The sequence below is a fragment of the Lonchura striata genome, chromosome 5 (assembly GCF_046129695.1).
Source record: "Lonchura striata isolate bLonStr1 chromosome 5, bLonStr1.mat, whole genome shotgun sequence".
Taxonomy (NCBI): domain Eukaryota; kingdom Metazoa; phylum Chordata; class Aves; order Passeriformes; family Estrildidae; genus Lonchura; species Lonchura striata.
In genome coordinates, this window is record NC_134607.1 from 42,265,227 (window position 1) to 42,280,489 (window position 15,263).

A 15,263-nucleotide genomic window follows, 5' to 3' on the forward strand; every position below is an offset into this window, starting at 1 on the left:
ACACTGCCCCTTACTTGAGAAAGGACAATGCAATTATGGCACAAAAACAGAAGCCAGAAGACTTGGATCTTCCCTCTGTCACGATTCACTCTGTGCCTTAATTTCCCATGTCTCCCCTTTTCCAGGTCTGGAAACCACACATTTCACTTCCCTACCTCTATATAAACAATCCAAAATCCCATGCTGCACAGGGACCAAATATGACTGCTGCCTGACACCACTGCCTTTACTTCCGAGTGCCAAGCCTCCCAGATGGCAGAATAAAGATTTTGTTTCTTAATGCTGGTTTCTGTGCAAGGTGCACTGCCCATGTTTGGACAGAACAAGTCAGGGAAAAACATGAGGAGTTAAAGCACTGGGGCGCTCTCTGGAAAGAGAAGGAAGACATGATTACTAGGAGGAGGTGCAATAGAAAGCAAGTTGGAGCATATGCTATTTCATAATAATACTCTGGGGTTTTTTTGCCAATATCTCTAAATAAAGGTAGCTGGTGCTCTGTCTTTCCTCCTCCTGCCCTCATATATTTCTGCTGAATTTAGCTGTGAAGAGGATGTGGAAACAAAGCCAATATTGCTTCCCTTTTGCAAAGCAGTTAAGAGATCCTGAAACGTGGCTAGCATACGAACTGGATGCCACATTCCAGAATTTGAACATGTACAGACACATTCCCCACAAATCAGAAAAGCCCATGAGAAGCTTTGGTTTATAGACATACACAAACACTGCGGCAGCAATTGGCAGAGATGATATTGCTGGGATGCTGTGCTGCAGCCATTACGTACCCCAGAAATACTGGATCTCAGCAAGCCAGAAAGAAAAATAAATAGGTAGAATTGCATCATTTTTCTGGCATTAAATCCATCACAGTGATGAGGGCAGAGCTCCTGCCTGCCTGGCTGAGGAGAACAGGAGCAGGTCTCAAGTGAGGGATACCACACACTCAAAGGGGAAAAGTACACAAATTATAGCAAGGAAACATGAAGAAGGGGCTGTCTGTAGATCTCCCTCTTTCCTTCAGGGCTGGGTTCTCTCAGCACTTAAAATTTTGATTTTTATAATTGGAATTTTACTATATAATTTATATATAATAAATATAAACATATATAAATTTTACATCTGTGTTTATAGATACAGAGGCAAGAGGGGACCACACCGCCACTCTGTGGAGTAAACTAGATCATCTTTAGTTGTGGGGTGGATTGTGGTGATGCATCCTTCCTCCCTGTCCCTCCTCAGGCCAGACTATGATCTCAGAAATGCTGTCAGGCCTCGGCCTTGATGAACAGCACCTGGGCTGAGCTTCTCTCAAGCTTATCAGAAGCATTGTCTTCTCCTGAGAACTTGTGCTGTCTAACGAGCTCCTGTTTTTTTTTCAAACAGCCTTGGAAACTTATTCTTGCCTGAATAACAACCCAAATGGAACAACATTATAACAAAGTTATCAAACTTTCAGAGAAAGTTACCACCCAAATTGCAGCAAGAATGGAAAATTACTATGGCTAAAGCCAACTGTCTTGCAACCCTACAAACAGAGAGTCCAAGTGAGACCCTTTGAGCTCTCCTGGACCACACCAGGCTGTGTACATTCTCTTTTAGGTCTGTGTACCTATGACTGTAAATATGCTATACCAAAGGTACTTGGAATGTTGTTCTGTTAGATTCCTAAATATGTTAGATTTATAAGTTAAATCTATAAGTCAGTTACTGTTGTGCTTACAGTAAATTCTATAGGATATTTTAATAGTTTAAATTCAGCTATTGATTAAGTGCTGTTAAAATCTTTAGGTCAAGTCCAGGGAAAAGTTTGGCAAGGGAGTCTACTCTGAACCTTGTGACACAACAAGAGGGTCTCCCTTATTCCTTTTTATTCTTAACCTTTCCCTTATTCCCTTCCTTACCCTTAACCTTTTTTGTTCCAGCTCCCACATAGATGATTTTTGGCTAACTTTAATTTTAGATTAATTGATCTTAGATTTCAGTCCATTTTTTTCTCTGTGCTCCAACCATCTAGTAAATAGTAGAGTGAATCCTGACAAGAAATTGTTGTGCTTTCATTTTAATATTGAACCTGCTTTTGTTGATACTTTTGCTGCTCATTCTTTGAACCAAATTTAATAAGTTGGTTCCTTCCTAGCAGTATGATGCTATTTGTGTGGTTTTATTCTCTCATACTGCTGTAGCAAGCAACAAATTCAAGGTCAAATACGGGGTATGGTTAAAACTTTGGCAATCCAGTTGACAATGGACAGTTTTCAGCATTTGGGCCATGGAAGCAAAGCTGCTTCTTTTTGTGCTGTCATCAGATGGTTTGCCCTTGCTTAATATTTTATGAAAAATACGTGACATCTGTTTCTTGATGTAGGAACAGGAATGCAGTTACAATGAGAGAATAAAAAGCAAGACTTGCATGTTCCTTGTTAACAAATACATTTAAGTATTTATATTATATTTGGAAGGCTTGATATCCTCCACTGTAAGGTCTCCAGTGGTCAAAAACTGAGTGGAATTGCTTGTGATGAGGCCATTCAAAATGAGGGAGGCATTCAAAACTACCCCTAACCAAAATACCACATAATCTCCTCATAACACCATCATTTGGGAATGCACACTGTCATTATTTGGTGTTTGCACAAAACTAGCAAAAGAACAGAAGGTTAAGAGGCAGAGAGATGGAAGCATAAAGTACCCTTCCTATGACTCTTGGCATTTTCCTGCTTAAGAGTTGATCTGATATTTTCTGTGTAAAGCAGGATACTACACTGCTGTGGAAGATGTCCCTTCTGCAGTACACAGATTTACATCTCCTGTGAAGGCAGCATGATCTAGGCCTTTACGGGAGCTGGGGCACATGAAGGTGAAACAAGAGGTGGGTGTATGTCACACTGAATGGCAAGGCTATGGGATAACCACAGAAGAGAGAGTGAGAAGGAATGAGTGCTCTGCAGGGATGTGGAGCAATCAGCACACAGCTGGGGAATTTAGAATCTACTATGAACTTAGTTCCTACTCATGGATGTTACTATTGTGCTTCACCTTCCAAAAGGGCAGCATGTTACCTGGACTGGATCACAATCAGAATGGATGATTTGAGAAGAACAAATAAATGCACTAAGTAAATTTTTTTCCTTCTCACAAATCAGATAGTTGAACTTTGGCTGTTTTACCTCAGGAGATGAGGACAGGAAAGGTTTGATGTATATATTGGAGTCATGCACTTTCAGGTCATGGTCTCCCAGTCCTCGGGTCACTCCGATTGTTGCCATAACCCGCGCCTGGAAATAAAGAAAAGCAGTGGGATAAAATCTTGTTAGATGGACTGTGTCAATAAGGAATGAGATAACATTCCTGCTCTGTAACTTCTACAGTTAGGGATGAATTCCCTTTTCTCTCCCAGAAACTCAAGTATTAACATAGCCAGACAATGTCAAAGCTTTTCACACTCATATCATCTCCATTTTTCTCCTTATTAAGTTGTGTTTTCATCCACATCCCACTCCCCATCTCTAAGGTATTGGTCTATAGAAAACTAACTCAGTCACCTCACTGTCCACACCAGTGTATGAAAGCATTCCTTCAGCAAATTATACTGTTAGTATAGGTTTTATAAAGAGGACAAGGAGTTTAACTACTCACATAACAAATCCATGGTATCTTTCTATTGACATATTGTTGCATATGCCCTTTACCAGGGAAAAGTGCCAAAGGCTACCCTAAATTGCTGAACACACACGTGACAACAGCACTGACCACAGTGCTCTCTTCTAGGGTGTCACTTTACAGCAGGTCTGCAGTTCCCTCACATCTACCACTTCCTTCCTCCAGCACCTTCCTCTACAACATGAGTGGTGTCCCAATAGGTTCTGGGCTCTCCTTCATGAAAGCTGCTCCAAAGACTGACCAGCCATTCAGCCTCACAGGGAACCCTGCTCTCTGTACTCTGCAGATCACTTCCCCCAAACTCAAGCTCAGCCACAGCAGCTTCTGAGCAAGGGAGGCTCAGCATCACTAACAGTGAGCAACTGACTCAGAATCATTTTGCCTCAGTGACTCCTGTCTCCACAGTGCCATAAGAAAGTAAATTTAAAAGATGTGCATGAAACATTTTGCAAATAATTACAAACCTAATGAAATTCAGAGATAAGCTGCAGATCTGAACCTTCAAAACATGGACTAATTTTGAAGAGTGTCTATTTTTGCACTGAGATAAGAACCTAATGCAGCAGAGGAGCACTATTTAGAAATACAGCAAGCATAACAATATCAGCAAACTGACACCACTGCATCCTTATATTGATCCTGTTGCTGCATCCAGCTAAGCTTGCTGGGACCAACACTAATAATCTCACTGTTCTTAATCACAGAGGTGAAAACAAAGCATAACAAACAGAACAGTGTTTCTCCCTTTCAACTATCAACCTTCACACATCAAAGCATAAGAAAAATTCAACAGTGAGTTCACATACACTAGCTGAAGAAGATAAGGTTAAAAGGTGTTATACTTTACAAATCCTGCCCTGATCCCTCCTCTTCCTAAATTAGAGTTTTGTATCTCAGAGCACTATTAAATATCTTCCTGCTTTGTTCTACTTATATTTTACAATGAAACAGAAACATTTAAAGTCAATTACTTACAACAGTCTCATTGTAGCCTATTTACTATGAAAGAAAAATAAAAGCAAACTAAACAACTAAATGACTGCTGTAAAATGCTTTATTACTATGTTGAGCTCTCCCTACCACCCCCCAGACATGAGACTGACTTATGACAGAACCAAGATAATCTTTCAAGCTGTCAAAATGATAAAATAAAGAGATACTGAGTGGAAAACACTGGACTGCCATAGGCTAAACTGAATGGTAAACAGCACAGAATTCCTTCTTCCTCTGGTCTGAAGAAAGCAAATGTGCCCACCTTCTTGCCTTCTCCATATATAAGGGGAAACTTCAAGTCATCTTCCTCAATGGTTTTGTATGCCCTGTGGGGGAGGACAAACAACATTTATGAAGCTTGTACTCAATTAGTGACCCAGTGCCCTGAAACAAGTAGATGTGATTTCAAAAACGGGGGGGTTTGGGGAGGTGGGGGTTTGAGGGGGTGGGAGGGAAATCATTATTTTTCCTAGGGACTCTGTCGTTGAACCAAGATGTAAATTTATTTTTCTGCAGGAAGGTTTTCTGTAAATAGTTATCCATTTCACCAAAAGGAAAAGTGAAGATGGGAAAATATCTAACATGCCAGGCTGCTCCTACTGATTGCAAATAAAGAGGTGAACTGGAATAACATCCTAATCAGGTAAGATATTGGCGGATATGGTACCAGCTATACCATAACACAGTGTCATCAAAAACCCCAAATCCAACCAAATTAAAAAACCCAAACAAAACAACCCCAAACCCAAGAAACTAACCAATACCTAGATTGACACTGTTAATGTGAGAAGTGACAGGACTCGTACACACGGTGTGAAACAGCTGTCTGATCCCGTTCTCACCCTCCAGGACCGCAGAAACCAAGACAAGCTTCATGTGCTGAAGGTCTTAGGATATTTAGTGCTCATTTAACCTTGACTGCAACAGTCAAGGTTGTCAGAGGTTTCACATTTCACAGCAGCTTTCCCATGGACAAGAGACAAGAGAAGTAAATGCTCATGCTCTGCTTCTGTTTACCGTATGCCTGCGTACTCTACCTTTTACACATCCAGCTGTTGACACTGATGAGAGGAGAAGGCTAGCAATTTTGCCAGTGAGAAATAAAAAACCCAACAGAAGATGACAGTCATTCTCATAAGCTGGAGAGTCCTGCGATTTGCATGATACGTGCTTGAGTTCAGGTGCTGGTACCTTTTTGGCTAAGGTATTTGCCCCAGAGGAGCATACTTCCCTTCTTACCACAAAGTCATCCCACCACAGCCTTTCCCTGCATGCTGTGCTTCCCTCCTGGCCCATCCATGTCCAAAGCCCTCAGGGTGATATCGACAGCACCCTGAGTGCACAAACTGGAGTGGGGGGAAGGTGCTGGGCAGATCCCCTGCCAGCCACTGCCAACCCCTGCTGTGTAGCTCTCCAGGATGGCTGCCTGAGCTCTAGTGAGTCACATGGGATTGAGTTTATGCAATGTTAAGGCTGTCATGTAAACCAGCAGGAAATTCAAAATTAAGGGTGAAATCCTATATTGTAATCAAATTGCCTCCTGCTTCAACAAAATATGGCACAGGCCTGGGATCAATAAATGGTGCTGTACATGCTGCATCACCCAGACAAGACTCAGACTTACTGTGAATTGAATAGACATTTCCCAGTAGTCACAGGAAGGGATTATTTTAGGGTTCTGGACATGAGGAAGGAACAAGAAAAAGGAGAAAAGCAACCAAAATGCATAGTAGAAACAGTTGTGCAGGGCTCCCCTCACATTAAAAAAAAAAGTACTATATATAAAATCCCCAGACTAGGTGAGGTTTGCGAAATACAGTGGGTCCTTCATGTAGTCAAGAATATCTTTGAATATACAACCATAATATTTGGCCATCTCTCTAAGACACAATACATTGAAGGCATTCAAATGGCATTCTGCACTGGGGAGGGCAAATAAATTAGCTCTTAAACCAAACAAAGAGGCAGAAATTATTACATGTAGCCAACATGATAGTACTTCGCTGATGTTTAAAACCTGGAACAGCCTTTAGTTGGGAAGGAAGAATCAGTCATGGATTTTGCTCTTGCTCCTTTCTTTATTTCCAACAAATATCTCTGCCTCACTCACTAACTTGGATATCCTGGTTTGAACGCAGAGCAAAAAATTTACTGTTTCTGAACATGAACATGTTTCTAAGCTTCCAGCTGGAAGCCCTGGGAAAACATCCTTGAGGAGTCTGAAATATGCCCTGCACAAAGCCAGTTGTTCTCTGCCACCAAGAAAATGGGTATCAGCTGAGACCGTTGTGGGCATCAGTCAAATGACTAATCAAGCCACAAGCCTGAGAAGACAACCATTCCTACTGGATGTTCACATTGTTGTACATATTTGTTAAAACAGCAAACAAAACGAAGATGTTTGGGCTTAACTGTTTGCAGCCCCCTTTTTAAAAGAAAAAACTCGTTCTTTATACACAGACTATATTATCTGCAAGGTGACTACATATTTAAGACCAAAGCCTTCACTTCACACTACCCTGTAAGTTGACAAAAACAGAGACCAAGCTTTTTTCCCCTCTGTCCTCTTTCTCCTTATAGTCTCCTGCACAACACTGACTATGCTTCCGGAAGAAGGAAAAAAATATAATTTAAGCCAATGTCCTTCAAAAGAATGCTCCCCACTGCTGAGTGCAGCTTCTTTTAAGGAACCATTAAAAAACCACTGTCCCTCAGGCCTTCAAGTGCGACACCTCGGTGTAAGGACATTGCGGGAGGCCATGTTCCAAGGGCTGCAGCTAACTTGTTCCATCAGCAGATCAGGGAGAGCAGCTGGCTAGCCTGTGACCTGAAGCTCTGAAACTAAGTGAGGGAGGCCCAGAGAGCTACAGTGATTTATTTTGTGGTTTCTCATAGCCTGTCACCTCTTGGGCTTAGAACCTGGGTGCCAAACTCATCTCAAATGTGCTTTTTTCTGTTAATGTTGCTATTGCCTGAAAATATACCATTGTTTAAAAAACAATGCTCAGAACTGCAACCACAGCAGCAGAGGTAGCACAGACACACTGAAAAGCACCCTGGGACACTCTAGAAAAGTACCTAGGTCCTGCATTGCCAGAGAAACAGAATTAATAATATACTAGTGTGTGGTTTGCTGCAGGAGAAGCATGAAGCACAGCTTTTCAGCTAACAACTCAGCAACTGCGCTGGGGAGATGGAAAGAAGATATGAAGTTCATTTTAATTTATGCCCTGTGAAACCTCCTTTATTTTGCATGTGGGTTTATTTCACACAGGCTACAACCTTCTAGACTATTTCTCTTGATTTTATGTAATGAAGTTGCATTTATACTGCCGTGCACTGTATATAAATATGGCAGTAGGTATATCAAAGACAGACATACAGAGAACCTGAGGGGGTGGTTTGGCTCTTTTAGTGCCAGCATGGCCTTATTCAGCCCTCTGTGTAATTCAGTCCAGCTCACTGTTTTAACAACACAGCGTTGCAACCCTCCCCTCTCCCTCTCTCTGTCTTCCTTGTCCACATCCCAGGAGATTTTGGTGGTCACCAGGGCATGACAAGAAAGGTAATAAAGACAAGGCGATGCTATTGCTTCCAGCTCTGAATGAGCCTAAAGCCTGTTAAGTACTTCTGCCACGTAAGCCTCAGTTTTTCCAAATGGAAAAACAGGGGGAGCAGTGGGGAGTAGAAAAGGCAAGCTTGTGTCCAGCTAGATCTAGCTGAATTTTTTTCAGTTAACTTTGTTTCTTCTTTTCATTTCAAAAGAATTATGAAATGCTACTGCTGTCCAAAAATACTGAACTAGGCCTTGACATATGTACCACCAACAAAGTTACATTTGGACTCAGGATCAACATTTTGGAAAACCCGGCCAAATCACACCAGGAGCCAAAAGAGATGTCAGAACAAAAGAACTAGGACTGACATGATGTTACTCATATGCTAACTGGAATGGCTCTAAATGCACAGTGAAAAAATAACCAGGAGCTACTAAATGCACAACACAATCTACAAAAGTTTCTTAGAGTGCTCATGTCATTAGTGCTTTAAACTCTTGAAATAAAAGATTATCAAAGTTACCTGCATATTTCTGGGTCACAAGTTGAAAAACCAGTCAGTTCCCCTATGCAAATTTCGGAGCCAAAATCCTAGATAACGTCTTACATGTGTTATGAGTTCTCCTGCCATATATAAGCTGTTCTTAAAATTGGCCTTCTGAAAGCACATACAAATTCATGTAAGAGTAGAAGTTGATGACTAAAACCAAAATCCACATTCTATTTTTTTTCATGGCAAACTGTGTGAGGTTACTGGTTACAAAAAATATTGCATTGGCATCCCCAGGCACAACAGATGGTGTTGAAAACACAACCTACCCTGACCTGGAAGGTTCAGTTCTGTGCACGACAGGGGAATCCAGACTCTGTGCTCTGCTTTTTCATGGCACTTGGCTTTAGAAAGTTTGTCTGTTTCACATCTCTGCTTGTGACACCTAATAGTAAACTGAGAATTAAACCTAAGGAAGAGCAAAGAAAATCATCATCAAAGGGCTTTAGCTTGAAGGATAGAATAAACCTATTTGTGGCAAGCAACCAAGAGAAAGTATTACCGCTTCACAGAAGTCCTAGTTCACACGGAGTGCAAGGCTAAATGCATCCCTGAGACAGGCTGGTAGATTTCATGTATTTCTAGCATTGATTTGCTGCCACTCTAAAAACCACCAAACCTAGGGCCATCCATATACCCTCCACCTGCCCCAACTCTCCCCCTCACCCAAAATAACCCAACTCACAACAAAACTACTCCAACTATCCAAACAACCTCCTTCTCAAGCTCAACTTTCTTTGGTCATACCAACAGAAAATCATGTTTTAATTTTTAAGCAACACAAAACTTGACAGAAACTCTTTTTTTCTCCTCTCCCACACAAGTAATCAGTGGAATGGAGCTCACCGTTTGGGTAACAGAGCTTAAACCACTAGTCCAAAAGGAACTGTTCATCTGTACTGTCTGTTGAACTACAGGCATCTAACCAGTCTAAGTGCATTCTTACTATCAAGAAGAAAAGATGTGCAGTGCAGGTTAGGCACAGAGCCATTGAAAATTGTACCATTTATGTCTCAACTCAGCCATAATCTTAAAAAATGTCCTTACACTTGTGCTTCTGCAGAGTCAGGATCTCTATGTCCAGACAGCACTGTCTGATACTAAGTACCCTCTTGATAGGTTACCTCTAATGTTCAGTGTCTCAGTACTTTTCCCCTATTGCTCATCTGACACATTGTTTAATGAAGTGAAATTACAATAAACAAAGATAATTAAGGCACACAAACTCGAGCAATATTTGTTAAGAGAAAAGATGATGGAAAAGCCAAATCAAAGACCAATGCACATGCACATGGGCACAAAACAGTTTTTAGGGGAAGATCTACCTTAACCAAGATACTCTCATAGGCCTTATTGCAAGTAAAGAGAAAAACATACAAGTTTTAAAACAATCATTATTCACAGAAAATTCATAAACACCTTCTTATGGACCTGAAAGTGTATAATGCTTAATTTTGCAAATCCCAGTTCTGTCTACCAATCTACAAATTAAAAAAATAGAGTCTCTCAGCATGACTTGTACACATCTATGATCTCTGGCTTGGTCAAATCAGATTAATACATGAGGCTTGGACCTTTGAGGGAGCCTTCACTGCTGTTTACAGCCCTAAGACGGAGTCTGCACTTTGGAGAGCACCAGCACCACATATTCCTGTGGAAGTAATTCCTAAGCAAAACAAACTATCCATTTTGGCCAGCCCAGTTTAAAGACTCAAGCATCAGAAATTTTTCAGGCACTTCCTGGAATGTGGCTGACTTTTTAGTCCATTCACCTCTATTGGAGCATTAAAAGAAAGTAGTAGAAGAAAAGTCAGGGACAGGATTGTCAAGCATCTCAAGTGTTTAGAGAGGTCCTTGCCCAAAAAAAAAGAATAATTGGGGAAAAAATGTAATGAAGGTATTTAAAAGCAGAGGCTGGGAGAGACAGAGCAAGGGTATTGCAATCACTTTCATTCACTACTTGTGACCTGTTGAGCTTCCACTACTGAGTGACAAAACCTGTGTGCAGATACTGCAGCTGCACATCAAGCAGGTTCACTTTCTAAAATGGCCTCAGCAGGCTAAGCCTTTCTTTCTTGCCCCCAGTGAACTTGCTGCCTTGAGTACTAATTAAAATTTATTTCATTTCTTCTACTCTTAAAAGACAAACAGGAAGGTGTGTCAGCAACTTACTGTGGAGATAAAGGGGTAAGGGAAGTGGGTTGTTAACACTCTATGGGCTGAGTGCACTGGAGTGCATAGTGGTGGACAGAAAAACTATTTGTAAATTGGTATTTTGCTGTATTTCTTGTTAAAAGGTTGTTGTGAGGCAGATGGGAGAAAGGCTGCATGTTAAACTCACAGTGCCTGCTCTACACTTGCTAGCTGAGGTTGAGGAAGAATCACAAAGCATATTCTTCTGGGAAAGACCTCTGTAGTGCAGGATGCAGGAAGCAGTAAGACACACAGCAAGCGTAGACCTCATCATTCCACATCAGTGTTGGAAACTCCTCCCAATAGCAAGGGCCTGACTCTCAGCCAGAAGCAGAGCCATAAATCAATCTTTGGTAACAAGGGAAAGAAAGAGAACTTCTATGAACCCAGCTGAGGTTATGTCAAATTTGTGCAGATGTGGAAAGAGGCTTCACCTTATCAAGAAGGGGTGTTTTCACTTGGATTTTCAGATTGAAGATTATCTCATTCCAGTTTAGTTTCCTTCTGATAAAACAGATTGGGATTCTTCTGTTTGCCCTTGTATATGCAGCACCTGATTCCACACCAAGGCAAAGCCCAAGTGAAGATGCACAGCCATGCAGGGACAGGTCTTAGCTGTAAGGCTTCCAGAAGGAGATGCTCTTGCAGGACATGACTCAGAACAGCCTCATTCTTATCAGTCTAATTTGACCCCAGAGAGGCCATTTAAACAGAGCTTTACTCAAGACTTAAGCTTTCTCTTTTGTTGCAGCAGTATTGCTTTCCTGTTTCTGCTTTCTCCTGCTCCAAAGACTCTGGCTCAGCTCCTGTGGTGTGTGCACACTTGGGGTAAAGAGCCATTCATCACCGTCAGGAGACGTGCTGTACACAGCAGGTCAGCTCTCACCTCCTGCTGCTCCTGCAGTGAGGGCTGCACATCCTGAAAAGATGCATAACATGCACATTGCAAACAGCCATTCATCATCACAGAGCTGTGCCCCAGACACCTAGGCACAGCCCAGCAAGCTGCTCTAGCTGTGTGCACCAACGAGGCAAATCCCCTCCTGCTCCCCACTACCTTGCAGCAAGAGACAAAAGCACAGCCACAGAAAGCTAGGCAGGTGACTGTGGATGATGGTTTCTGCTCTAAAAATTATATCCTCTCTCTCCTCCAGAATGGCCCAGTGCTGCAAAAGTGCCCCATAATCATTAAATTATGAAAATGTAAGTTGCTGGAAGGAAATTAATACCAGGCATGACTGGGGAAAAGGTTGCTTTCTTGTGAAGTAATTATGAAATTAAAATTTGATCTCTCCCTAGCGATCATACAAAGGATACGGCTGAGGTCTCAAACACAACAATACAGCCAGGTTTTCTGCAGAAGAAACATTCTAATTTCACTAGACAAAAAAGCTTAATTAAAAAAAAAAAACAACAACAACAACAACAACAAGGGACAGGATGGCTTTTTGTAAATTACATGATTTTGGCTAAAAGGTGCAATCATGCAGGTTAGAGCACGGGGTTTGCAGACTTCCAATTACTTCTTACAAGTTGGAATCAAGCTGTTAGAAAATGCAGCTTATCTGAATAAGACTAATAATGCTAAGCTAATTAGACCCACAGGCATTAGCCAGCAGATAAATTTCGACCAAAAAGAGGGACACTGTCACTTTAAATACTGCCTTGGGATCAGTGGAAAAGCTAATGAGGAGTGTCAGTTGGGGCTGTTTTATTAGGTGGTTCTCTAGAGACTATAGCCTGAGGTTTCTGTAGCAGGGCTTCTGTGCTTGATTCAATAAATCAATTTATATTAAAGGAGGGTGCAGCACAGGTGCCAGCTCAATAAAGCATTTTTGTGGCATTTCTCAATCTGCTCAGGCACTCCTTGGGCAGGCTACCTGAATGTGCTGTCAAAAGACATTGAGCCCAGCAATAAAGAGTAAGATAGTGGCCACATTGGCAATATTTGTTCAAATCACCTCACACATTACCAAGCAAAACATGTACATTGGCTCTCACCGGGGTATTCTGGATCCCCAATAAGTGATTAATGAGAGCCTGGCTTTTGTGAGCTGGAGTCTGAACCGCAGACGGCAAGGCGGGCTGCACAATGAAAGTGAAAGGCATCCATCCCAAACAAAATAAAACGGCTTTAAAAGTGAAGTTGCTTTTTTAATCAGATGCTTAGAGGCTGAAAGACATTCCCTGTTGGAAAGAAAAGGGCGAGTGCAGAGCAGGCTGGCAGCTTTCCAGGCAGTGGACAATATTGACTCTAGAATAAAATGGGTTTTGCTTAGTGCTTGCCTCAGGGCACCAGCCTCCCTTCTTTGGAATAAATCATGCAGGCAGGCGATTCCCCAGCACAGGCTGACCCTCAGGTGCTGACCCCATGTGCACAGCACCCCCTCACCAGACACATGGACATGGAGTTGGCAAGGGCTCCACTGTTGCTGCAAAGACAGCGCACTCAGAGACAGTGCCCAATTCCCCTACTCGCTGCCACCTTGGGCTTCAGCCCATGGTGTGTGGTGGGCACTATACTGCCTCAAACAATTTCTGATGGGGTGCAGCTCAGCTTTGCTGCTCAGCTCTGCCTCTCCTGGAGGGCAAAGGAAGCAACCAACAAATAGGTCAAAAACCATACTTGTTATTTAGGTCTCTTTTGCCATGCTAAAATCAAGTCAAAAAGCTAAAGTTGTGATCTGGATACAAGCTTTTAAAGAATTCCACTTCAGTGCAAGCAGCAGTAAAGCCACTGTTTTTATTCCAAGTAGAAGCAAAAAATTTATCTTGAAACCACTGAAGTTGATGCCAACTGGTAGTGCCTTCTGGATGCCTTTGGTTAAGCACAGTGCTGTATGGCTCCTCCAGCCCCACAGAAGGCTGGGAGGGGAACTCTGGAAGGAGCCACAGTGAAGGACACAGCCAGTCAGAAATCCAAGTTTTGGAAGGTTCTAGGATACAGTCAAAGCAAAATACCTCAAAATTGTTCACACTGGATGTACATGTGAAGATCTGACCAACTGTGTCTTAGCTTTAAATAAAAGCCAGAGACAAAGAATACTAATTCTCTGCAGTCTTTTAAAGGAGCAGCTGTCACCAGGCCTGCTGTTTTCCCCACCATATTTCCAGTTCAGGTTACTCACCACCCTTTTTAGCACTGACCAGTCCCTGCTTACATGGTCTCTGAAACTCTCCTGATGCTTCAGTTGCCAGGACTTGTCAAAGCCACCAGGACACCTCTCTCCAAGGCATGGGCTTGAAAACCCCAGCCCAGAGACCCAGCTGTGAAAGACTGTCGATAACACAGATATCTGCCAGCAAATTATGGCTTGAGACATCTCGAAAGCTTGTTCAGCAGGACACACTGCTCTTAAGATGCCTTGCCAGCTACACTACATGTTTTGCAATCACCTTTCAAGCAGAACGCACATGGGGCAAGGGTGCAGGAAGGGCAGCTCATGGTCAGCTCCCAGCAGTGCAGGATTATTTTACGTATATTTAATAGAGCAATGACTTCTCATTGCAATTGCCACTGAAAAGAAAGAAGAAAGGGTAGGCAAGCTGGAGTGAGAAGGGAAAGGCTGGTCTCAAAGTAGTTACAGGCAGCCTGGGCTAGTGATGCAGTACACATTGCTGGATCAGTGGTTGTCCTAATGCTGTGGGGAAACTTGGCAGCTGTGCTACCACTGTGGGTTGTGGAGACAAAGCCAGTGTGGAAACTTCACATGAAAAAAAGAAAGAAAGAAAGAAAAAATAAAGGGCCAAATACATTATAACAGACCCAAAGACAATAATCTTTTGTAATCCAAACAAGCTGGGCAAGCCAAGCCATTGTTGAGAATCTGAAAAGCTCTGGAGCAAAGGAGGAGGATAAAAATTAAGGAAAAAAGTCATACAGCTTCTAAGAGAAAACACAAAAAGTATGCTGAATTGTAAAGTGAAACAGTTTAGTTTCCTGAGGAAACATCAAAGCAGAGCCTGTTCTACATTCTCTCACTAAAGGATTAAGTAATTAAGTGTAAGAGTGGCTGTTTCTTCCTAATATCACCTGCACCTCTCTATATGTATACGCAAATGTCAACACACAGTGAGGTTATTGACCAAAAACCAATTTAGACAATTGATCATCTGCATTGTATGCGATAAAACTTCAGCAGCATTTTAGTGTATCAAGCTCTGTCTGGCCAAAGCACCATCTGACATTTTCTAGAAAAGGAATATATATGCTAATTTATTCTCTATGATAGATAGTGTCCTTAGAAACAAATGCAAATCAGATATGTCCTTGACCACTGTGTCCTGATGCATCAGTTGAATCCAGGAAGAAA

The 15,263-nt window shown here is 42.0% G+C and overlaps 1 protein-coding gene across 1 annotated transcript in view; it reads right to left on the bottom strand.

Annotated features, from left to right (window-relative positions):
• PPM1H (protein phosphatase, Mg2+/Mn2+ dependent 1H) overlaps positions 1–15,263 on the bottom strand; it is a 130,102-nt gene that overhangs the window by 16,242 nt on the left and 98,597 nt on the right. Inside the window, exons 7-8 of the mRNA XM_021547410.2 lie at positions 4,913–4,976; positions 3,165–3,272 (exon numbers count right to left, since the gene is read on the bottom strand). Of these exons, the coding sequence (XP_021403085.2) occupies positions 3,165–3,272; positions 4,913–4,976 (172 nt within the window). The remainder of the gene's footprint in view (positions 1–3,164; positions 3,273–4,912; positions 4,977–15,263) is intronic.